This window comes from Diceros bicornis, chromosome 8 (genome assembly GCF_020826845.1).
Source record: "Diceros bicornis minor isolate mBicDic1 chromosome 8, mDicBic1.mat.cur, whole genome shotgun sequence".
Taxonomy (NCBI): Eukaryota; Metazoa; Chordata; class Mammalia; order Perissodactyla; family Rhinocerotidae; genus Diceros; species Diceros bicornis.
The window spans coordinates 72906595-72931211 of NC_080747.1; the positions used below are offsets into that span (position 1 = coordinate 72906595).

General features: G+C 36.3%; 1 protein-coding gene and 1 non-coding gene across 5 annotated transcripts in view; one reads left to right on the forward strand and one right to left on the reverse strand.

Annotated features, from left to right (window-relative positions):
- Positions 1-24617, reverse strand: part of FAM13A (family with sequence similarity 13 member A) — a 317773-nt gene that overhangs the window by 236234 nt on the left and 56922 nt on the right. For all 4 annotated transcript variants that reach the window (XM_058547500.1, XM_058547499.1, XM_058547501.1 and 1 more), the window contains exon 4: positions 19761-19938. In XM_058547500.1, the coding sequence (XP_058403483.1) occupies positions 19761-19938 (178 nt within the window). The remainder of the gene's footprint in view (positions 1-19760; positions 19939-24617) is intronic.
- Positions 11279-11427, forward strand: LOC131409875 (small nucleolar RNA SNORA57). Its single transcript, XR_009221062.1, has one exon. It is a non-coding gene; the product is annotated as a small nucleolar RNA SNORA57 (small nucleolar RNA).

A 24617-nucleotide genomic window follows, 5' to 3' on the forward strand; every position in this document is an offset into this window, starting at 1 on the left:
TAAGTGGCCACGATGGAATTCCACCCCAGGCCTTAATTCCAGGCCCTCGATTGTTGTCTAAAACAGGATGGAGAGCTCATGGGTAGGAGAGGCTTCCTAGAGGATGCTGGGAAACAACCTGGCTTCCAGATAGGCTCATAGGAAGGTTCAGGCAGAAGGCAGGGATGGGAAAATAAGGGCACCCCCAACTGGAATAAAGGAGTGAACAGTGCATGTAAGTGGGAACATAATGGGATAGTTTACATTGAGCAGAGTGTTCAAGGCAGGAACAGAGGGACGTAAGTGGAAACCAAGTCTGTCTGGGAAAAGCTTTGGCTGCCAGAGTCAAATTTTTTCCTAGGCAGCATCAGGCTTTGAGTAGAGAAGTGACAGGACAAAGACTGCATTTTAGGTGGATTAAGAGTGGTGTTGGAGAAGACAGAAGTGGTTGCAACATAACAGAAGGAGCGCTGGATGTGAAATCAAAGGCCCTGGGCCAGACCTCTGCTCAACCACTTACTAGCTGTATGATTTGGGCAAGTCATAGCCCTTCACTGCCACACTTTCCTCATCAGAGGACGGGAAGTCAAGTTTTTTATGAAAATCAAATTAAATAGATATGAAAGCACTTTTAAAATTAGAATGTGCTACACAAATGCAAAGTACTATTTCACATATTATTATGGATCAGAGAGGGAAGAGTCTTAAGGGAGAGACTTCGATTGGCAGGTTATTGTAATAATTCAAAGAAGAGGACAAATGTCTGGAGTAGGATGATGGGAGGAAAACCTTAAAAGAAGATTCAGAATTTGAAAGACATTATAACGGAATAGTCAACAGAACCAGACACTGATTTTTATTATGAGAATCACTGAGAAAGGAAGGCGTCAATTCTGCCTAAACAGGAGAACGGCAGAAATAGGAGGGTCGATGGGAGGCAGGGACGGAGGGTGAGGGGGACAAGTCAGATTTGTGGACAAATAAAAGCGACCACGAAGTGGGGCCGGCCCAGTGATGCAAGCGGTTAAGTGCGTGCGCTCAGCTGCGGCAGCCCGGGGTTTCGCCGGTTCCGATCCCCGGTGTGCACCGATGCACCGCTTGTCAAGCCACGCTGTGGCGGCGACCCATATAAAGTAGAGGAAGATGGGCACGGATGTTAGCCCAGGGCCAGTCTTCCTCAGCAAAAAAAAAAAAAAAGGAAGATTGGCAGATGTTAGCTCAGGGCTGATCTGCCTCACAAAAAAAAAGTGACCACAAAGCACATAGTAGAACAAGAGAAAAAGGGCAGGGCTAGTGTTAGAGATTTGGGGCCTGGACCTTCTTCTTTATCCCATTTCACTCTCTCCCCCCAGGGATCTCTTCCACATGATTTCAGGTGCTCAAAACACTTCCAAGTCTGTGCAGTACTCCACCTGTGACTATTACCCTAGATCACAGCATCATCCCCCTCACCAGGACCGCCCCAATAACCAGTCTACTGCCCTCCACACATCTGCCACCGCAACCAATTGTGATCTATTAAAAATGTGAATCAGACAACGTCACTCCCCTGCTTAAAACGTTCCAACTACTTCCCACCATGCTGAGAACTAGGTCTAAGCTCTTCACTCTAAGCAATAAAGCTCTACACAATCTGGCCCAGCCTCCCCTTACATCATCATTTCCTACCATTTTCCAGAAACACAGACCTATTCTTTATTTGTGGAACATACCAAGCTTATCCTCGTCTTTGAGCTTTTGTACCAGGTGTTTCCTCTACTTGGTTAAAAAAAAATAAGAGGTAACACTTAACTGAGTGCTTACTATGTACAAGCACTTTACATGTCTTAACTCACTGAAGCCTCCCATCTCTACAAAGTAAATACTAGTATTAAGCCCATTTTACAGATGAGAAAACAGACTCAGAAAGGTTAAGGAAACTGTCTTAGGACATACAGTTAGTAAATGGCAGAGCTTCGACCTGAATCCAGTCAGTCTGGAGCCAGAGTCTATGTTCTTTTCTAACTGCTCATGCTTCTGTTCTTTGCTTGGCTGACTTCTTGTACTTCAGATCTCAATGTAAATGTCACCTCTACAGAAAGGCCATCCCTGACATAATCAAAAGTGGTCATCCAGGCCCCTGCTATTATATCACCCCATCCTCAGCCATAAAACAGTGCCTGCCACAGAGCAGGCCCTCAAATATTTGCTGAATGAAGATTAAGAAAAGTTTGTTACAATTACTAGAATTTTAGAGTTGTAAGGTACTTTTGAAATAATATATTCCAACTTCCCCTTTTATATCTGAGGAGAGCAGAAGAGACAGTGAACTGCCTAAAGGAATTAGCCATGCTGTGATAAAGCAAGGACTGGAATACAACACTCCTAACCACCAGAGCTCCATCAGTAATATTATTTTGCTTCCAACTTTGAGGGAGTTTCAATAGCGTATTTTTCAATCAAATTTTGAAGCCATATTTTATGCTTACTTAAGGGAAGGACTATTAAGAAACTAAAAGTCCATGGATACAGAAACACAGCTCATTTTATGTGTAGGCTTATGTTTTGTTTTGTTTTTAATATCCCTATATCACCACCTTCACTTGGCATTATGCATTTTTCTAATTTTGGCCAGTCTCAAGGATGTAAAGTGATAGCTCTTAAAAAAAAATCCCGATTATTAATGAGTTTGAACATCTCTTCATATTTTGGTTTTCTCTTGTATGAACTATCTATGCACTATCCTTTGTTAAGTTTTCTTTACAATTCAGCAGTTTCTTGTATATTCTAGATATAAATCCTTTGCTGGTTTTAAATATTGCAAATATCTTCTCTGACCCTGTCATTTGTCATCCATTGACAAAAATCTTTAATTTTGGTATAATAAAATTAATCGTTTTTTGGTTTTCTCTATATGACATGTTCTCCATATGGGATTTTATTTAAGAAGCTCTTCCTCTCCCCTAGATAACAATATTCTCCTGTATTTCTATTAATTTTATCTTTCACATTTAGACCTTTAATTCATCCAGAGTCCACCTTTGGACGTGATGCTAGTTAGGTATCCTGTTTAATTTTTTTCTCCATGTAAAAAGCCAGTTTTCCAACACCATCTACTAAAACAAATGTGTAGGTTTTAGTTTTATGTGTAGGTTTATGTTATTGAGTGGAACTGATAACATTAATTAACATTAAACCCAAAATACATGCCAGTCTTTAAACTCCCAGTCTGCCCAATTTTCCTGTCATCCAGATTGTATGGTATAGTACAAAACTCAGGCTAAACATTGTGTACCAAGCTTTGCACATCCAAGATTATCAGTACCTTCACCTAACTTAGTGTAACTCTGCCACATCTCGAGGTGCTCATGAACTCTCCTAATAAGGAAAGTACTATTGCTGCCTTTCATTTCTTTGGGCAAAGCTGTTTCGAGAGAAAGAGAACTAGGATATGTACCCATACCATAAAGAAAGGGTGAAATCAGGGCAGAGCTGAAGATGAACTACTATTGAAATGAGCCACCTTGGTTTCTCTAAGGTAATTATATTTGGAATAGGGCCATTTTATCCATTAAAAAGAGCCTAGGGTTTATGAGTTTTCATGAGACAATGAAAATGTTTGAGATCTCAGGATTCCAAAGTACTAAAACAACGAAAAAAAGCCCCAAACAATGCAAAATTAAAATTGGTAAATATTTAAATGTCTAAAATATAATACCAATTATTAAATTACAGCTCAACAGAAGTCAATTCTTAAATTATAATTAGTATGGGTTGTGAGTGCATTTTAACATGGGTTTGATATAACATGGCATGGGGCTGCCAAAAGCAAGAGAGTTTAAGACCTGGGAAGGTCTTTGGGAAGATGAAAACAAAATAGGTCTAGAAAAGCAATACATTGAAATAAATGCAAGGAATATTTGCCATCTATGTTTAAAAGTACATCTACAAGAATTATTAATCCCTCAGATTAATCCATGCTCATGGAAATTACATTATTTTATATTAGAAATAAATATCATAAATATATCTAGGAAATAATAGTGCCTAAACATATACATGTCCTTGGACTTCTCTCTCTCTTCCAAAACACAGATTTATTTCCTATGTTAAGGACAAATTTGCTGTTGTAATACTGTCACTGACCTGAAGTCCCATGATGGGTAAATTTACAAACCAAAGAGAAGCAGCTTGTCTAGAAAATCACTAAACTATAATAATATGTAATATTAGTAGGTTCCAGGAACTATTCTAAGCTTCACATATATTATATATATATTCATATATACACTTATATACATATATGTTCACATATATTATATAAATATATATTCATATACACACTTATATACCTGTATGTTCACATATATTAAGAACCACTATATATGAAAGCTAATAATATTTCATAAAGAAATAAGAGGTTATTTCATAAAGAAATAAGAGGTTAAATAACTTGCCCCAAATCCTTAGAAAGTAGAGCCAAGTTTAAACTCTTAAAAAATAATGGAGTATTTAAACTGAGAGAGTCTGGCTATACTGTCTTTCCACATAAAATTATATAAAACCTGGGGGCTGGCTCAGTGGTATAGTGGTTAAGTTCACGCGCTCTGCTTCAGCAGCCGAGGGTTCACAGGTTCGGATCCTGGGTGCAGACCCACACACACCACTCATCAAGCCATGCTATGGCAGCAACCCACATACAAAATAGAGGAAGACAGGCAGAGATGTTAGCTCAGGGCCAATCATCCTCAAGCAAAAGGAGGAGGATTGGCAACAGATGTTAGCTCAGGGCCAATCTTCCTCACTAAAAAGAAAACCAAACAAACAAACAGTTATATAAAACCTGAACCATAAGTCTTATTACATCTTGATTTATCACAAAATTGTACCCATGACCCTTCAAGGTAATCCTCTAGCCTGATTAAGAGGGATAAATTTTTGCTTATTAGCAACATCAAGGAGAACAAGATACCATATGACCAGTTTGCCTTTAAATATTCTATTAGTCTTTAATCATGAATGGGCTCTCTTATTTCTAGTTGTAATAGTTAAATCGTTAAAAACCAAAGTGATTTAACCTTCGACTTGAGCCCAATCTAACACAAAAATATTCCAACCAATTATGTACATAGCAAACACGTTACTCAATCACAGATTCTATAGAACTCATAAAAAATTAAATCCTCATTCATTTACATTCTATTTTGGGAATCTACACCAGAAAACAAACCTACCTTCATTTCTTCCCCCCTTTTGTTCTCATGGAAAACTTAGAGGCAGCATGACAAATTTAACAAATACTTTATATAATGGTAAAAAGTTGAGAACTTTAAGCCTAAAAATTTAGTCAGCCACAATTTATATTAATACATCTTAAATGAATAATTCTAAAAACATAAGCATCTTTTCTAATCCCAGAGGTAGATTTTTTTCCTCATGTAACATTATGCTTCTCATAATATTTTCTTAATGAGTGTTATTCAGAAGATTGTTCTTTTGGAAACAGTATCAAGTGTCATTATGTGTCTGCAATTATTGATTCTAGTGACTCTACATCTCCAAGTCCAGGATAATTTTCTCAAGTTGTCTTTTTCCTTGATCCCTCTCTATAGTTCACCCTTCCTTGAAATTCCATTTTCTTTGGCTTTGGTGATGCTACACTAGCTTATATTCCTCTGATCTCTCCAATTGTCTTTTCCAATCACTTGGCTACAACATTCCCCAGGATACCACTGTTTCTGGAGAGTTTGTCCATTTTGTCTTCAAGGAGTAAATTAGAATGAATGACTTCCAAACTCTACCTCAACCCCAAGGTTTTCCTCTAATCTAATTATAGTTGCCTATCTTTACATCCCTGATGGATAGCTCTTGGGAAGTAGAGATGAGGCTACACAAGAAATTATGGACCAAATCTTTTTTTTTTTTTTTTGTGAGGAAGATCAGCCCTGAGCTAACATGCATGCTAATCCTCCTCTTTTTTTTTTTTTGCTGAGGAAGACCGGCTCTGAGCTAACATCTATTGCCAATCCTCCTCCTTCCCCCCCCCCCCAAAGCCCCAGTAGATAGTTGTATGTCATAGTTGCACATCCTTCTAGTTGCTGTATGTGGGACGTGGCCTCAGCATGGCCAGAGAAGCGGTGCGTCGGTGCGTGCCCGGGATCCGAACCCGGGCCGCCTGTAGCGGAGTGTGCACACTTAACCGCTAAGCCACGGGGCTGGCCCTGGACCACATCATTAAAGGCTTTGAATGTCATGGTAGAGAAAAGACATATCCTTGAATGGAGGTCTTGCAAGCAAGAGAGATACGATCTGACTTATGTTTTAAACAGGTAATTCTAGCAACAGCATGGATTTGGATTGAAGTGGGTGACAGCAAAAAGGAAAACCAATTCAGAAGTTATCAAGACCAGCCAAAGAAGAGATGAAGAGAAGTTGGGGGATGCGGAGTGCATTAAAGAAGAGAGCATACTCTTAAGTCAGCTAAGTTTGAATGAACTACAAGCCACTTCTCTGGCATCCACACTCATATATTCACATGATCAGGATCTCTGTTATAAACCCCATTGCAACATGTATCACAACTGTAATTCAGCAATTATTTAAGGAAGCTCTCCTTTTTCCCATAGTGTATGAGCTCCCTGAGGGCTTGAACCATGTTTGGCCAACATCTGGCACACTGCCTGCTGGCATATAAAATGTGTTCGAAAAATATTTGGTAAATTAATAAGTTTATCACATAAAAATTATAGAAAACTAAAATCACATAATAAAATCTTAATGCTGAAAAGAAATTCATATACCTAGTAGCAAGTAGAGGATTAGAAAAATTAAGTGACTTGCTTAAGTCGTAAAGCTGGTTAATAACAGAGGAGGAAGTAGAATTCTTGCTCCTTTAAGACTGAGTCTCTATAGTAACCTCATGAAAGAAAATAAAAGACAACTATATTTGTAGAAGGCAGAGATGGGGGTGTTAGATAATAATTCTGGAGATTATTATATAAGTGTACATACACACTCCCACACAGAATGTTGAGAATATAAATTTGCCACTGGATTTTGTCAGTGGCTAAGAAAAATGCCTCAATATACATATATTTGGTTTTTTTATTTTCATGTATGCCTAAATTTGCTGTTTGTCATCACTGGATGATGAGGCAAAGAGTTTAAAAGGTCAATAGCTATTTTCCAGATTGTGCTTGAACAAGACATATGGCACTAGTTTTCATTTTGAAGTCTTACAGATAGCAACCACACTCCATGAGTAAACTGATTTTGCTTTCACTTGAATTTTCTGTGAGAGGCATGAAAAATGAGAAAAGCAGAATTGTCAGAATCTGCATTTGCTTTTTTCCCCTCAAAGCGAGAGTATTCATTTAAAATGCTGTCTTCAGTTTTTCAGAGTTGTACTTAAAAACTGACTACACACATCAAGGCAGGCGCTACAGTGAAGGTCATTAATCCCACAAATACCCCACAACTGGTGAGATAAAGTATGGTGCAGCAAATAACAACATCCATAGTATTATCTTCAGAAAATATATGCTCTTGTGGAAAACACAGCAGCCCAGGAATCAGAAGACATCCTATTCTTAGTCGTCCTGCTTACTACTTATGTAACTTGACAACCCACCCACCAGCCACCCCACGGAGCCTCACGTCAGCCTTTGTAAAATAAAATCATCTGGCCTGCTCTCTTCCCGAGATTGATATAAGGAATAAACAAGATCATGAGTGCAGAAGTCCTTTGAAAGTATGTTTGAAGGGAAACATGCAATTTCATCCTTTAAAGTAGTATTTAGCAGAGTAGTGTTGATGTCTTCTGGCTGGGCATTTCTCTTTAATAAATAACTGACTGACTTGAAAAGACCGTGAACTTAAGTTGGACCATATATTTCTCCAGGTGATCATTAACTGCCAGGCAGATGTTATTGCTTAATCACTGCATTCCCACAGAGATTGAAGAACTCCAGGGATTATTTTTAAAAGTATAAGAAATCTTCGACTCCGGCCCTAGTCAGCAACGTTCAGCCACTAAGCCTGGCTATTCTTGAGAGATTCTGAGAGAACTCTTCAGAGAAGAGTTCACACATTTTAGAAACATTGCATCACACTGATGGGGTAAAAGACCCGCAAACCATCTACTTCATCCTTCCTCACATCAGCATTGACCTAACATGCACTGACTCAAGATTACTAGGGGGGAAAAAAAAAAATCACTGCCCACTGCAATATAACAAAGTAAATATTTGTTATTTTTATTTTTAAGAAAATATTTATTTTCTTATTACATAAGAAAAAATGTAAATTACACCATATATTTTTCAATACTATTGGTTGCTAATCTCATATATTACAAACAAGCAATTGATTTGCTGGGCAACCACTTGCAGATCTACTGCCACCTCTTGAGTGAGACCAAGGTCAAAAGCATCCTTTCTGATTATTTTTCCTTGAAAATCCAAGGCTTGAAGCATCATTATTACCACTAACCAGAGTAGTAAAGTTTACTTTACCCTTCACGCAGAATACAGGGAGGAACAGCATGCATGGTTCATATAAAATTATAAACCATCATGATTCCTGGAAAAAATAAGTGGACATCTAATGGAGAATTTGTAATATCATCTTCAATATCTGTATTTAATTTCTTATGTGATTCAAACTCATGTTCTTAGCTGATAATAATGGGAATAAAAGATGAGCTTACTATTAGATTGAATTATATGAAATTGCAATATTTAGTCATTTTGAACTAGAAAAATGGCAGTTTTATATGGTTCAACCTAATACTTCTATCCATCTGATAATAAATCCAAGGGACAATGATAATGTAGAAATCTTTCTGCACCAATCTGGTTTTTTTCTCTCTCAAAAGCAATTGATTATTTTCTTGCCTACTTCAGAGTTTCAATTGGAACAGACAAAAATAAATGCTCTCAGTTCTTTTAGCTCTGTAATCCTAAAAACTGACCCTCTGTACACTTCAGTTTTTAATCCATAAAAGTATGAGAGTACCAACTATGCTTATGGATTCACCATGAGAAACAGATAATTCAAGAATATACTTTTTGTATACACAGATTTTAATATATACAAGTCTGTCATCTTCTGTATAAAAAGTCTTGACTCTGGGCAAATAAAAATGATGTAAACAAAGGATTTATGACATGGAAAACATTTATAATTTAATGTTTTGTAAAAAAGCAGAGTTAAAAAGGTATATAAACCATAACATTGATAAAATTTTAAAAAAGAATATATACATGGGAAAGAAGCTTGAAGGAAACAGATAAAAAAATTTAAAGTTATTATTTCTAAGTAATAGGAGTAGTGGATGATTTTCACTGTATAGTTCACAATTTTACTTTTTTTCCTCAAGCTTCTACAATTTTAGGAAACAAAAATACATAAGTAAAAAGTGGACTAAATGGGGGGGTATGTTATTTTATTAAGTGAATGACTCAATATTAAATATCTCAACTATACCTGATAAACCTAAACACTCAATGGAAATTTTTAAATCTAGAAAAATATTCTGAAGTTCTTCTGGGAGAACATATGCACAAAACTATTCAGGACAATCCTGAAAAGGAAGAATTAAGTGGAAGAATACCACTTGTGACATTAAAATATGAACAGTATGGTACTAGCATCAGAGAAGCAGACAGATTAGGGTAGTAGAAGAGAGCCCAGAGAAGCCCAAAATATATTTAAGAATTTGATATAATGATAAAAGTGACATTTCAAATCACTTAGCAAGGTATAAATTACTCTCTAGATGTTGTTTGGTTAGCAGGCTAATTATTTCAGTGAAAAACCACATCCTTAAATCATACCTTATTCCAAAGTAAATTTCACTAGGATTCAGTATCTAAAAAATTATCTATATGCTAAGATGAAATGTAATAGAGTATTCAATAACTTTTAGATTTCTGTCATACCTTTTCTAAAATAATGTCCATATATTCAAAATTTAAATATTAAAATATGAAACTGTAAAAATATTGAGACAATATAAGTAAATATTCTTATAACCTTGAAGTAGAAGGCCCTTTAAGGATAATATCAAACCCAAACAACACAAATTGATTTATAGGATTAGTAACATCTTTAAACTTTTTCGTAGCAAAAAGAATTATGAGGTTCAAATTTAAATTATAAGCTGCAAGAAATATTTCCAATATATAATAGATTAATAGTTGTATTACAAAAGGAACTTTTACAAATCAATTACAAAAAAAAAAGAGCACCAACAGAAAAAAATGAAAAAGAATAAAAAGGCAATTTACAAAAGAAAAACTATGCGGGGAAAAAAAGGCTTTTAAATACGTTAAACCTCACAATAATAAGCAAAAATTTTTTAAAAACTAATATTCACTTATTACATTGGCAAATATGAAAAAGAATGATAACATCAGTATTGGAGAAGGTGTGGGAAACGGGACACCGTGATAGATTGCTGTTCACAGCATGAACTGGGACAAACTTTCAATGAAGACAAAATTTAATGACACGAATATTCTTCGACGAGGCAAGTCTACTTCTAAAAGTACATCCAAAGAAAATAATTAGTAAAGTGTGAAAAAAATGTATGTTCAAGAACAGTCACTGCAATGTTGTTTATAGGGGAAACAGTGACAGAGTGGTGATTAAGAGCTTGGAGCTGAGGAGCCAGGCTGTCTGGATTCAGAATCCTGACGTTACCCTCTTCCTAGCCGTGTGACCTTGAGCAATTCAACTGCCTGTGCTTCAGTTTCTTCATGTATAAAGTAGAGATAATAATAGTACCTGCCTCATAGGGCTTTAAGGATAAAATAAGCGAATAAATGAAAAGTACCTAGAATACTGCCAGGAACTTAGTAAGCCCTCACTAAATATTACCTATTATTATTGCCAAGAAAAAGGAACCATGAAATGCCATTTATAGGGATGGCTTAAATAAAGGATATTGATCAAAAGATCAGAATGCTATGCTGTCATTAGAAATGACGATGTAAAATTATATTTATAAGCATGGAAAAATGCCATAATAGATGACCTAAGTTTTTAAACAAAGGTTATAAAGCAGGATTATTTTATTATCCCTTCTTTAATCAAACACAAATACAAATATATACTTGAGTATGCAGAGACAAGAATATGGAAGCACATAAGCCAAAGTGTGAACAGTGACTGAGTCTGGGTAGAATTATATGGATGGTTTTCATTTTTCATCTTTATACTCTTGCTTTTTTGGATTGAAAAAAAGTTTTGTTTTACAACGAACATATTACTTTTGTAATAAAAAGTAAACTTATACCCATTTTGGAAAAAAAGGCACCCTCCTTTTCCCAGTGGAGATCGGGCGTGTGGTCCCGGTCCCTGTAATGTAGCGCGGCAGAGGGAAAGGGCTCTGGCCCCCTCGGCGTCACGCCTTTGGTGCCAGCGGCTTCTAGCCCCCTGGTTCTATCATCAAGCTTCGGGACACGGGCTCCACAAAAAATAAAAAAGTTTTAAAAAGGAAACTGGAAAGTCAATTATCACGGTTACAAGTGACCGTGGGATTGATAACACAGAAGTACAGGCAATGCAGTAACCACTGGAAAGGCTGGTACAGGTTTCAGCAGAGAAAAGCCAAACTTTCCAATCACCCGTTCTTTCATATGCCAAAAACATGTTTATGGAGGATGACAATAATAAATACAATTGCGCTAAAAAATTAAATGAACAGCTTGCATTTTACAAATAGATATGCTAACAGGTTATAAATCTATGCCTATGTGAGACTAGAGCTTGGGCTTAATTTTAAAAAATTTCAACTATCTACACTTTTCAATCCAAATTACCAATTTTCCAAAAGTAACATTTGGGCTGTAAACCAAACAAAGCTGCTTAGTAGCAGTCAGCAGATAAGATGAGGCAACATTATAGGCTTATCTGGTTACACATCCTGTTTGTGTCTACAAATTTAGCTGATCTCATCTAATATTTACTGACGTCTTCCAGATACCTAATTACTCACTCATACACACAAAGATAATGCAACTACAGGTTACCGGTTAGTAATTTGGTACCATTAACTTACTATGTCATTTTTCTGCAAGATTGGAAGGAGCCCAATAGCAGCTTTAAAACCTTTTTAATGCTGCCATTAAGCAAAAATGTAACATCTTGGATAGAAGCATATGTGGAAGGCCTTATTCAAAATCTAAAATTGTTTTATCTCTTTAAGCTTCAGAAATATCTATAATATTACTAATTACCTTATTGATTAGCATTGAAACACTTGTTTCAAGGGATAGGATTAACTTACAGATCTATGGACAAAAGGCAAAGGAAGCAAAGAAATAAAGCTGAATTTGACCAAAATGGCTTACTCATCAGTAGCAATTAGCAGATTTGTTTTAATTATTGGAGATTAAATTTTGACGTTATTGGTGTTATTACATGATGGAAAGTAAGTGTGCACAATGGATTTAATGTAGTGTCAAGAATATTAACAAACAATACCCGCCCAAAAAAAATCTCAGCTAAAGGGCATTAGGGAGTCTGGTCTCTTCATCAACGTCATTTAACAAATAGATTTTTAAATTAATTCTAAATAACACTAAACATAAATATTTGGGTTTTTCTAATATTATTCTCAGCTTTGAACACTTTCTTGTCCAAGGAAACTTCAAATTCAAAGGAGTCATATAATAATATTGGAGAAGTATAGCATTTACAGTGGAATTGCTGTTTATGAGGAAATTAGTTCCCAAGTCAGCATGTGAAAAAAAAATCACGCATAGCAAATATTACCCTTTTAAATTCTCGAAGTACTCTCATCTTATCTCAAGAAAATAGGTTTTCTTCTTGTATTGGAACAGTCTGCTGTATCGTTAGGTGCATGGTGCCTTAGAGCAGATTCTCAAGAAAACAGCAAGTGAGCCAAAGATGAGGATGTTGGTACACTGTTTTGGAACAGGGTACAGGGCAACATGGGTGAAGAAAGGAGGCAAGAGGGGACGTGAAACAAGGTGTACAAAGCCATTGCACAAAGAATCCCAAAGACATACAACAGTTTGTTTGACAGATGCTTTGCTTGGCAGTATGGAATCCACCAGATGGGCTGCAAGGAGAAGCCACGGGATGGAGTACTCCATGGGAGGGAGACAGAAGGGATCTGCCTACCAGGGGAGATCAGTAGGGAGATCAGGGATCTACCAGTTTCTTTCTGACTCCTGTTTCCCATTGCCAAGGTTCACTCAGAGGGATTTAACTGATCTAGACTTCCAGGTTGCCTTATCCAGCCGCTCTGGCAGTCCATCAGGAATTCAGATCCTAGTACAGGGTCCAAAAGTGATGGAGGAAGCCAGAAACTCTAGGCAGGTGGCTGGATGATCCAGCCGCAAGGCAGCAGCCAAGGAGAAGGAACCAGCATTCCCAAGGCAGATGAAAGGTCAATCCCTGGTGGCAGATTGGTCTGGGAGATTTGTGTCTGATACAAGCACTAAGCTGAAGAAGTTGGTTTGTATTTAGAAGTTTAATTGGACAAGGAAAATTTTTTCTTTAAATATTAAAATATATACTCAATACTGTAAGAAGCCTGTACTATATGTAAGAATAAACTGAAACCTAAGACAACTGAGGTAAGAAGAAAGTCATGTCTCCCATCTCATGTTTCTAAGGAGCCCAGTTCATTAAGTGGCATGGGCAGAATCTATAGAACCTGATCTTTCCCTTAACGCAATTTTCAGTGTGTTCAGTTAAATGAACATGTATTCCAACGCCACTCTACCAATTGTGTACTATGCACCAGGACTTTCTCTTATGGTCTTGATTAAGCTTCAAAGCAAACTCTGTAGGTCCTGTTTTACATAAAATGTAACAGAAAAATAAATAATGCAGACGATCAAACCTACCAAGTGGTAGAACAAGGGCTATATTAACTTTCTTTTATTATATCACACTATCCAAACCACTGAAAATCCAGTACCCATTTTAATAACTATCAAAACTTGGAGAAAGTAACTCCTGCTGATCTCTAAGAATAACATTCTTCAGAAGGATTTTTACTTGCCTTAGAAACTAGGATATTAGGAATTTCCTTAGAAAAATCATATATAACATATACAGCTTACAGTCCAAAGTTTGCTAAATTTTTCATAGAAAAATATTTATTACCGTGCCATAGTACGTTATAAAAGCATTATTGTAACATTATTATAAAAATGTAGTAGACTCTGTGGGGTGCTATTTAGATGCCCCCTTCATGCCGGAAGTATTCATTACCCCAGATGCTGAGTGTGTTGCCTGCTTACGGCTCATAGCTGAGTCCCTCCCCTAAGATTACACCACCTCTGGGGCACAGCTCACCTCCAACGACTGATGGAAATGGGGTCAATGGGCCAACTCCCTTGACTCAATTTGGTATATCTCAGAAAGGCCATCTCAGCTTCTAAGCAACCCTGGGACTGAGTGAGGCCTTTGTTACAACTATATGGCAGTTCAACTTCTTCTGCCTAATCCTACTTCCCTCTATTCCCTCCAGGTGTGGTTCCAAAGAGCACCACCCAATAAAACTTGTGCTTGAAACCTCAGTCTCAGGGCTTGTATCTTGGACAATCCAACCCATGACAAGAAGTAATACAATAATATTGAAAGTGAGTGACAAAATGATACTGAGAGGAAAATTAGAGTTTCAAATGTGTTTATAAGGGGAAAAAGAAACTAAAATAAATATTCAACAAGGAAAAAAAACCCTGAGGACCTGATAGGAGGATGGGCAAAAGACATCAACAAACACATCAAGAGAAAGATAAACAAATGCTCCTTAAACTTAAGATGCTCAGCTTCATTCATAATAAAAGCAAATTAAAACTTTGTCAGTACTAGCAATAAACAATCTAAAAATAAAGAAAACAATTATATTTAGAATAGCATCCAAAAGAACACATATTAAGAATAGATTTAACAAAAGAAGTGTGAAACTTGTACTCTGAAAATTATAAAACATTGTTGAAAGAAATTAAAGAAGATACAAGTAGACAGAAAAACATCCCATGTTCATGGACTGGAAGATTTAATACTGTTAAGATGGCAATACTCCCCAAACTGATCTACGGATTCAACAGAATTCCTACCAAGATACCAGCCAGATTTTCTGCAGAAATTTACAAGCTGATCCTAAAATTCATATGGAAATACAAGGGACCTAGAAGAGCTAAAACAACCTTGAAAAAGAACCAAGTTGGAAGACTAACACTTCCTGATTTCAAAACTTACTAAAAAGCCACAGGAATCAAAATAGTGTGGTACTGGCATAAGGATAGATATATAGATCGATGGAATAAAATTCAGAGTCCAGAAATAAAACCTAACAATTATGGTCAATTGATTTTTGACAAGACTGCTAAGACAATTCAATGGGGAAAAAATAGTCTTTTCAAAAATGGTACTAGGACAACTGCACATCCACACACAAAGGAATGAAATTGGACTCCTTCCTTGTACCACACAAAAATTAACTCCAAATAAACTCCATAGACTTACATAGAAGAGTTAAAACTATAAAGCTCTTAGAAGAAAACATCGTTGTGGGCTACGCAAAACCTTCTTAGCTATAACAGCAAAAGCACAAGTGACAAAAGAATAGATAGATTGAACTTAATCAAAATTAAAAACTTTTGTGCTTAAATCAACAAAATGAAAAGGCAACTCATAAAGGGAGAAAATATTTGCAAATTCTATATCTGATAAGGGACTTATACCTAAAATATATAAAGACTCTTACAACACAATAATAAAGACAAATAATCCAATTAAAAAATGGGCAGAGGGTCTGAACAGACATTTCTCCAAAGATATACGAATACCTGATAACCACATGAAAAGATATTCAACTCATTAGTCATCAGGGAAATGCAAATCAAAAGTACAGTGAGATATCACTTACCATGGAGACTCCAAAATTTCTCTGCAAGAGAAAATGTAATAGGAAAATGGAGGAGGACAGAAGGAGCCATATAAAAACCAGAAACAAATTCGAGTATGTGCAGGAAGTTATTATGTGATAGAGTTGGCATTGTAAATTAGCAAGGAGGTATACTACTCAATGAATGGTTTGGCAACAATTAGCTATCTATCTGAAGAAAAAATCAAACTGGATCCATATGCGATATACAAAAAAGTAAATTCTAAAGTAAAAAGCTAATCATAATAAGCTATCAATATGACACAAGAAATTATGTGTTGTAATACCTTTATATTATTATTATTATTAAGCAAGAAATATTATTTAGAAATATTATTAAGCAAGATATAAATCCCCATAAACAAAAAGGGGAAGGAGTGACATTAATTAAATTTTAAAAATATAATAAAGGACCGGGCCAGCCCCGTGGCTTAGTGGTTAAGTGAGCACGCTCCACTGCTGGCGACCCGGGTTCGGATCCCGGGCTCGCACCGACGCGCTGCTTCTCTGGCCATGCTGAGGCCGCGTCCCACATACAGCAACTAGAAGGATGTGCAGCTATGACACACAACTATCTACTGGGGCTTTGGGGGGAAAAAATAAATAAATAAAATCTTTAAAAAAATATATATAATAAAGGACCATAAATAAAGCTAAAAGGGAAACAACAGAATAGGAGAAAATTTTTGCAATTTTTATAAGAGAAAAAAATACTTTTAAGAAGACCTAAAGAACTCCTACAGAGCAATAAGAGCCAAAAATAAAAAATAAAACAAGAAGCACAAACCATGAACAGAAGATACAGAGAAACACAAATACTAATGCTCCCCTACCAATAAAATCTAAAAATATACTTAATTTCACAAATAATTAGAATATAATTTTTTCCCATTTGATCAACAAGAATGTAAATATTTGACAATACTCAGCATAGCAAAGTTACAGGGAAATGGGTATTAAACATTGATGGGAAACATCAATTGTTACAGCCTTATGAAGGGTACCACACATTAATTCTGAAATGTGTAAACCCCTCAGCCAAGCAATTCCACACCCAGGTCATCTATTCTAAAGAAATAGTTGCAGATGTACATAAAGAGTCACACTAAGGACGATCACTGCAATTCTGTTTTAATATCAAAAAACTGACAACAACCTCAGTGCTCACCAATAGAGGGCAAGTTAAACAAGTTAGGGCAAATTGATACTATTTAATAGATAAAAAGAATGAAGTATATAAATATTCTGACATGAAAAGCTCCAGTGCTACCATAGAAACAATCAAGCTTGACAATATATGCATCATGATCCCATTTATATGTAAAAATAGATTTATGGCTGTGTTCAGAAAGAAGTATAAAAGAAAATATACCTACAGGTTACTGATTTTATCTCTAGGGAGGAGAGGTTGGAATGGGGGGGACTAATGGAGGACATTTATATTTTTATTCTATATACCTCTATAGTGTTTGAATATTTCACGATGATAATATTACCTAATCGTCTAAATTCAATAAACCTGTAACTGAAAGTACATGTTAAAAACCCGGTAATTACAAGTTACCTAGCAGCCTAGCATCCAGAACACCAAACAATCATGTTATTGGTAATTTTCCTCCCATTTTTATGATTATATATTTCATAGCATCATTTTGTATCTAAAGTTTTATATCCTTTAAAAAATTGACATTTCATGAGGATGTCCCCTTATTAGAAAAAATCTTCCTCATCTATTGACCATACAATGTCTTCACCTTAGTTATTAAGTAAAGCATTTCCTTTGTCTGTCTTCTAGTGGTTCATGGAGAGAGAATAATCCTTGAATGGCAGTTTTCCACCGTCCATCTTTATAACATTTATGGGCTAACTGTGGTCACTGGAGTTGAAGTATCTACTTATTCTCGACCTAGATAGGGCAACTTCAAGGATAAATAAACCACCTCTGCCTCTTTAGAATCAGTCAGATAAATGAGAGAGTACAGTACTTAATAAGTACCCAATAAATACTATCTACTCTAAGTATTATACTCTATTTCAATGAGAAAAGTACCTAGTATGTAGCGACTTCTATATCCGTAAGTTTAGAAATACATATCAATTTGTAGATCACAACAATGTGAATGTGTATTTAACGCCATTGAACTGCATACTTAAAAATGGTTAAAATGGTCAATTTTGTTATGCATATTTTACCACAATAAAAAAATTCGAAAAGCTATACTAATTAGTAGAACCTATAATAAAAACTCATTATTTAGTCGATACTTTGATTGACTAATTGAAGCAGGTTTACCAGAAAAGCCAGATCAAGCTCAATAAGTCAGCAATGAGGTATGGATCTGCGTGTTATTAAATAAGCATTCTACTTACAAATTCATTTTCACCTCTTCTAGAACCTAGGGTTTCAAAATTACTGAATGGGTCTCTCTTACCTTTGTTTCTTACACGTAGGTCACCAAAGGTTAACTCTGCAGATAGCAGTAAAAAGAACAAAGACAGTCTTTTTTTTTTTTTTTTTTTTTTTTTTTTTTTTTTTTTTTTTTTTTTTTTTTTTTTTTTTTGTTTTTGGTGAGGAGATCAGCCCTGAGCTAACATCCACCAATCCTCCTCTTTTTTTTTTTGCTGAGGAAGACGGCCCTGGGCTAACATCCGTGCCCATCTTCCTCCACTTTATATGGGACGCCGCCACAGCATGGCTTACCAAGCAGTGCGTCGGTGCGCGCCCGGGATCCGAACCAGCGAACCCCGGGCCGCCGCAGCGGAGCGCGCGCACTTAACCGCTTGCGCCACCGGGCCGGCCCCCAAAGACAGTCTTTTTACTTCCACAGAGCTCCTGAATAAGACAAGAAATTAGTGGAGCCTGTATTTTATATATTTACTCACGAGACTCTACTATATCCTACGAAATACCATTATTTAAAATTTAAACCTCTAAGGTTACAATGGGGACAGAAATAATTTAAGGTAGAAGTTCTCTCCACGGTGGGCTGTGAATGTCCTGGAACTCTGCAGTCACCAGGACCTAAGCCAGAGTTTATATTTAGACAGCCATTCGGGGGACTGGCATGTTACTAGCTCTGGACAGCTGAATGAGTCTGTAGATTAATGGAGTGGATAAGCTAATCCACTATTAAAAAAAAAAAAAAACTTGCTGAGAATTTCTGAGAGCTTTTAAGTATGAGTGTTCTCTTTTTCTCTTTCCTTATAACTAGAATGAACGTGTTTGATATCAGCGAGGATTAATAGGAGAGTTAAAAGCAAAAAATCCAGATCCCTGGATTGCACGATCATGGTTCACATATCAACAATAAAGAGCTTTAAGGAATAACAGGGAAAATCAAATATAAAGCTTTACAAAAGTTCTTGTGGCTAGTGATATAGTACCCACCAAGGAGACTAGTTTCTTTCTAGCCTAGTTTATTCCTAGAAAATAAGTAAATGTAGCTAAGGTTACATTTTTCTGTCACTGACACATCTTGCTTGTCATTTTCTACCTATTAGCATTGATTTGAACTTTATTAAAAAAAATACACACTAAATCATACTCCTTCCTTTTCTGCTAATCAATGTTTCAGACTAGATTTTTTTTAAATGACCTTTTTAATGAAAGTAAAACTTATTCCCAGAATTTTAAATAAGGTTGTTTGAAATAGCACACATTACGGTTTCATCAAAAGGCATATGTGTCCTCTTCAAAACTGGGACCAAAAAAACAAGGCTAAAATGCCCACTAGCAAGGTGGAACTTCTCCAACATCAGCTGATTGACTGTTCAGTCTGAAATATTCCTCTATAGCCCAGTAATTTCCGGCATTAGGAAAGGAAGCAGGGTACATGATGATATTAACAGCAAAGCGCCACTAACTTACTGAAAGCAATTTGGCCCGAATACAGTGGCGAGATTGTGAACATTCATGCGATTCTGCACATGGTGCTTGGCTACTTTTGTCAAGAACTGGCACAGGTACTTGAGGAGGCAGTAGTGGGCGTCTGGCAGTTCTCTTATTAAGTCTCTTAAGCCACTCTCCTGAGCATCGTTTCTGTCATCTGAAAAGAAAAAGAATGAAAAGTGTTCTCAGGCAGATTGCACACAAGAACAAAAGCACACAGGTATAATAAATTCTAACATTTTATTAAAAAATTCCTCAAGACTGGGATAGACCATCAAAAAAGGGGTATCTTTGCGTTTTCTTTGATCCTTAAGCATTGGACTTGTTTCTTAATGTTAAAGAATTACTAACTTATTCAAGACATCCTGAAAACCATGAGCTTTATTCAGTGCATAAAATGGGTTCAATTTTGGGTTTTCTTGCCCAAAATTAAGATAATGTTTGGGTTTTTATCCACAGTGGAATCTTCCATTTGATTTTTCTCTTTAAGTTTGTTAAAAACAGGAATCTCTTGGTTGAATAAAATTTGATACAAGATACCTTCCCGGGTCACCATTAGTGACACTACACTTAGCGATCAGGAATCTATGCACAGAGAAAACCGAAGGAAACTTTTAATTTCTACATAGCTTTTTAATCTCTCACATGTAATAGAGTTTAGAATGTGATATGTGCCTCTCATACAAAAGCCTAATAAGCTCGGATACAGCCAAAAATATCCAACAATGTGCCAAAATTCTCAGGCAGACTTTTGAAAAGTTTCCCTCAATTCTCCAAGATTCCTTTATTTTGTCAATATTTAAATACAGTAAAGTTGCTATCTTAAGTAATTTTGTATACTACTTCCTATCAAAGGAAATACAAACCTTTATAGCAAATACTTTAGGGAAATAATCACATTCCACCCTTTAGACAGGCATCTAAGAGAATGAAAACTTAATCTAGTTATTATGCACATTGGGTTCTCTAATTTACAGAGGTCAGCTGCTTTAGCCAGTCAAGTGAGTAAGAAACAGAAAAGTGAGGCAAATGAGATGCAAAGGAAGAAGATTAGTCAGTGTTACAAAATGCATGGGTAACATGATGCCATTGCAGCAAGTAAAAACAGAAAACACACAGAAAGTCACACAAAGTGCAACCGAGTGGCCGAAGAGCACAGGAAAAGAACGCAGGCTCCGAGTCACCTCCTGAGTTAGGATTCTGCTTCTGCCACGTGTTACCCGTGTGACTTTAGACTCTTTACTAAACTGTCCCCTTGTTTGTCAATGGGAATATTAACTATCTCTTCGGAGTGTGATGAGGATTAAATGAGTTGACAGTTGTAAAGTACTTAAAGCAGAGCGGTTGACACATAGTGAGTGCTATGTAAGTATTTGTTGAATAACAAAATAAAATAACTTTTAGTTTACCTTCATTAATTTGGTTTTATGAGCGCACTGAGGTTTTAATGAAATGCTTTTTAATAGGAGCCCATTTCACCTTTATGAATGTTAATAAGTGATGTTGTCAAAAATAGCGATGCCAAAAGTGTGTGGATTTAATCTTTGTTAGAATTGTGTTGGAGAGCATTCTACTTATGATTAGAATAATTATTTCCTACTGATCACAAAAAATGTGATGCAATAAACTACATAATGTTTAGGGCAAAACATATTTCTTGATATTAGAAGTTTTTCATATTAATTTAAATTACTTTCAAAAAAGAAAAATCATTCAAATACTTTGATAATCCATAAAAACATGTGGTATGTTGCTTATGTTGGCATTTTCCACTGCACTGTGATCTTGACTAGTAGGAATATGTAAGAAATAAAAATAATTAAGTCTGGAGTGATTAAAAACTAATTGAAGACTAACCATCTCTCATATCTTTATATTATGAAGATAGATAAATATGAACTAAGAGAAAATGTAATCCTATTTTGCCTTTTTTCTTTTGCACAGTGACTAATCCAAAGTGAGTCTGGATGTTTTCATGGGCGTGTGCTCTCTGTTTAAAATTGTGGTTTAATTCCCAGCATTTCAGGGAACAAGCAACAGCATTCCAACAGCCTCGATAATGGGCCTCTGGCCTTCTGGCTCCGAAAGGAAACCTCAAACCCTAAGGCAGACAATGTGTGAAGACACCAGATCAAACAAAAACAAATATTCAAAATAGCTATGAATTTAAGACAGTAACATCTTTGAACAAGAAGCACCCCTTTCATTATTTACCGTATTTCAAAAACTGGAAGTAATCTTCCCAGGAAATAAAACCAATAAATAATGGGAAGGGAGATAGATACAGTCAGAGAATCTCAGACTGAAAATAACATTAAATTCTTTATGGAATGAATGGAAGAATCACTAAATATGTTCTCAAAAAGCAAAAGTAACTGAAGGGATAAATGTTCTATCTGTCTCTTACCCCAAAACATTTCCGCTTCCTATGATGGAAGATGGATCCATTGGTTCACTTACTGGGCGAGTATGTGAGCGTCCTCTACTTTAGTGGCCTTAACAGCAGCACACCACATTTGAACCTTAAATATTTATAATTTACTTCCTGAATCTTTGTTCAAATTTATTGACAGTGCAGTTAAGATCTTATTTTATTAGCATGAAATTTCTTCTCACCTTTTTTCATACTAATTATGTGCTACCATAATACTGAGAATCTGCAATTTGCACTGTTTCCAGAAATGTAAATATCACCATTATTGCCAGCCTGCAGCTATCCCACAGACAAGATTTCCTACATGTGAGAATAATAATTGCTGAACACCTTTAGAGGGGATTGCAGAAAAATGCCCACAGTAGCACTGATCAGGGTTGTGTGGGTGTGAATGTGCCTAATAAGAATATGACTTTTGATGCTTAATGAGAAACAAAGTTCATAACGATTACTTTATTATTGCTTGCATTATTTTTAGATTCACAGACATCTAAATATAACAATGCTTTATTCATTCGTGTTCTTGCATTTATACTGGTAATTACAATGGCTCCCTCAACATCTCACATTATAAATAAGAGCACTGCTTCTATTTTTTGTGCACATTTATTCATAATATATACTTATCGCACACCATGTGTGATATTTATCGCATGCTTCCTATGTGTCTGACATGCCCTAATACCAAGGACACAGCACTGAACAAAATAAACTTCACGCTTTTAATAAACTTATATTATAATCAGGGGAGACAGACAATAAATAAATTAATATTTATGTGAAGTGGTAACATAAGTGCTGTGAAGAAATATAAAGCAGGATAAGGGGGAATAAAGCAGAGCGATGCAGGGGTGGGGGATGTCAGGGAAGGCCTCTGACTAAGGTAGTTGATGCGTTTGCCTTATTAAGGTCAGGGAAGGCCTCTCTGATATGGTGACAATGGAGCAGAGAGTGAAGGAGAAAGGGAAGTGCATTCTAAACAGTGGAAACAGCAAGTGCTAAGGCCCTGAGGGGGTCCTCGGGCCGGGGGTGGGGGGCTGGGGGTGGTGGTCAAGTGGCAGTAGGTGGGAGAGTGGCAGGAAGTGAAGTCAGCAGACAGCACGGGAGGGACAGGGCGGACCACTACAGTCTTGTTATAAGCCATAGTCTTATTTTTCTAAGTGAGGGTTTTGAGCTGTGGGGAGACTTAAAAGGACCACCCTGGCTGCTGTGCTGAATCTAGACTGTAGGAGGCACAAGCAGGGAGACTATAGTTAGGGGACTATTGTGACAGTCCCAGAAGAGACAGGCCAGTTGGCCTGGACAGGTTGACAGTAATAAGATGGCAAGACATGGGTGGATTCTGTCTATAGTTTGAATGTGTCTTGTTTTTCATATGAAAGTTGTTTGTTTTATACATGAAAAATAAACATATAGAATACTCACCCAATCATCCAACAAATATTTGAGTGACTACTCTATGCTAGGCGCAATTCTAATCCCTGCCTCCATGGAGCTTATATCCTAGTGGGCCAGACATTCAACAATAAATACAGTAACGGCTGGGGGAATTGGGAGTGCCGCCAGTGTGAGGGGTGTTGATTGCAATCATAAATATGATTGTCAGGAGGGCCTCAGTGAGAATGATTTGATGTTTGTAGGCATCTCAAGTAAAAAATCCACAAACTGGCAAATGTAAGCTCTTTCCGAGTTGGAGCCTGAATTTTAAACATCTGTTAAATCCCTTCAATGCCTTGCATATAAAAGTGATCAAGAAAGAGTTTTAATAAATTAATACACACTTAAGACACACTTTTAAGAACCACAGATAGTAAGACAAAATAGTATAGCAATAAAGAGACATGTATCTCTTATATCTTTAACACAGAATAATTTAGTCCATTTACAGAACTAGCTGGGTCAGCGTGTTGCGTAGGAATTGGATTACAGAGTATCTAAATGAAAGAAAAGGGTCATTTGGTTTTTGGGGGATAAGGATCCTCAGCAATGAAATTCCACAGAAGGGTCTCAGAAATACAAGTGAAATGCACCTCTGTAGATGTATTAAAATATTTTACCCGTTTTAAACTTGCAGTTATTTCTAGATTTCAATTGGAATAAAAATTAGAAAAATATGTTATAATTCATGAGTCCAAAAAGATTTAAGAAAGCTTTGTTGATGGAATAGTGGTTAATAATTGAAATAGTCATCATTTTCCTTAACATTGATCTTCTCCTAGGACAAGAACTAAATGTCTCCATTAGACAAAAGTGCCACTTTAAATTATTCAAGTTTCTTGAAAGATTGCATCTGTCATTGGCTAAATTTGACCCATTTCTCAAGCTAAAACTCACACATACACGTAGTGTACAGGTAGAACTACTCAGCACTTAAAGGAGACTGTACCATAAAAACTTCCGTT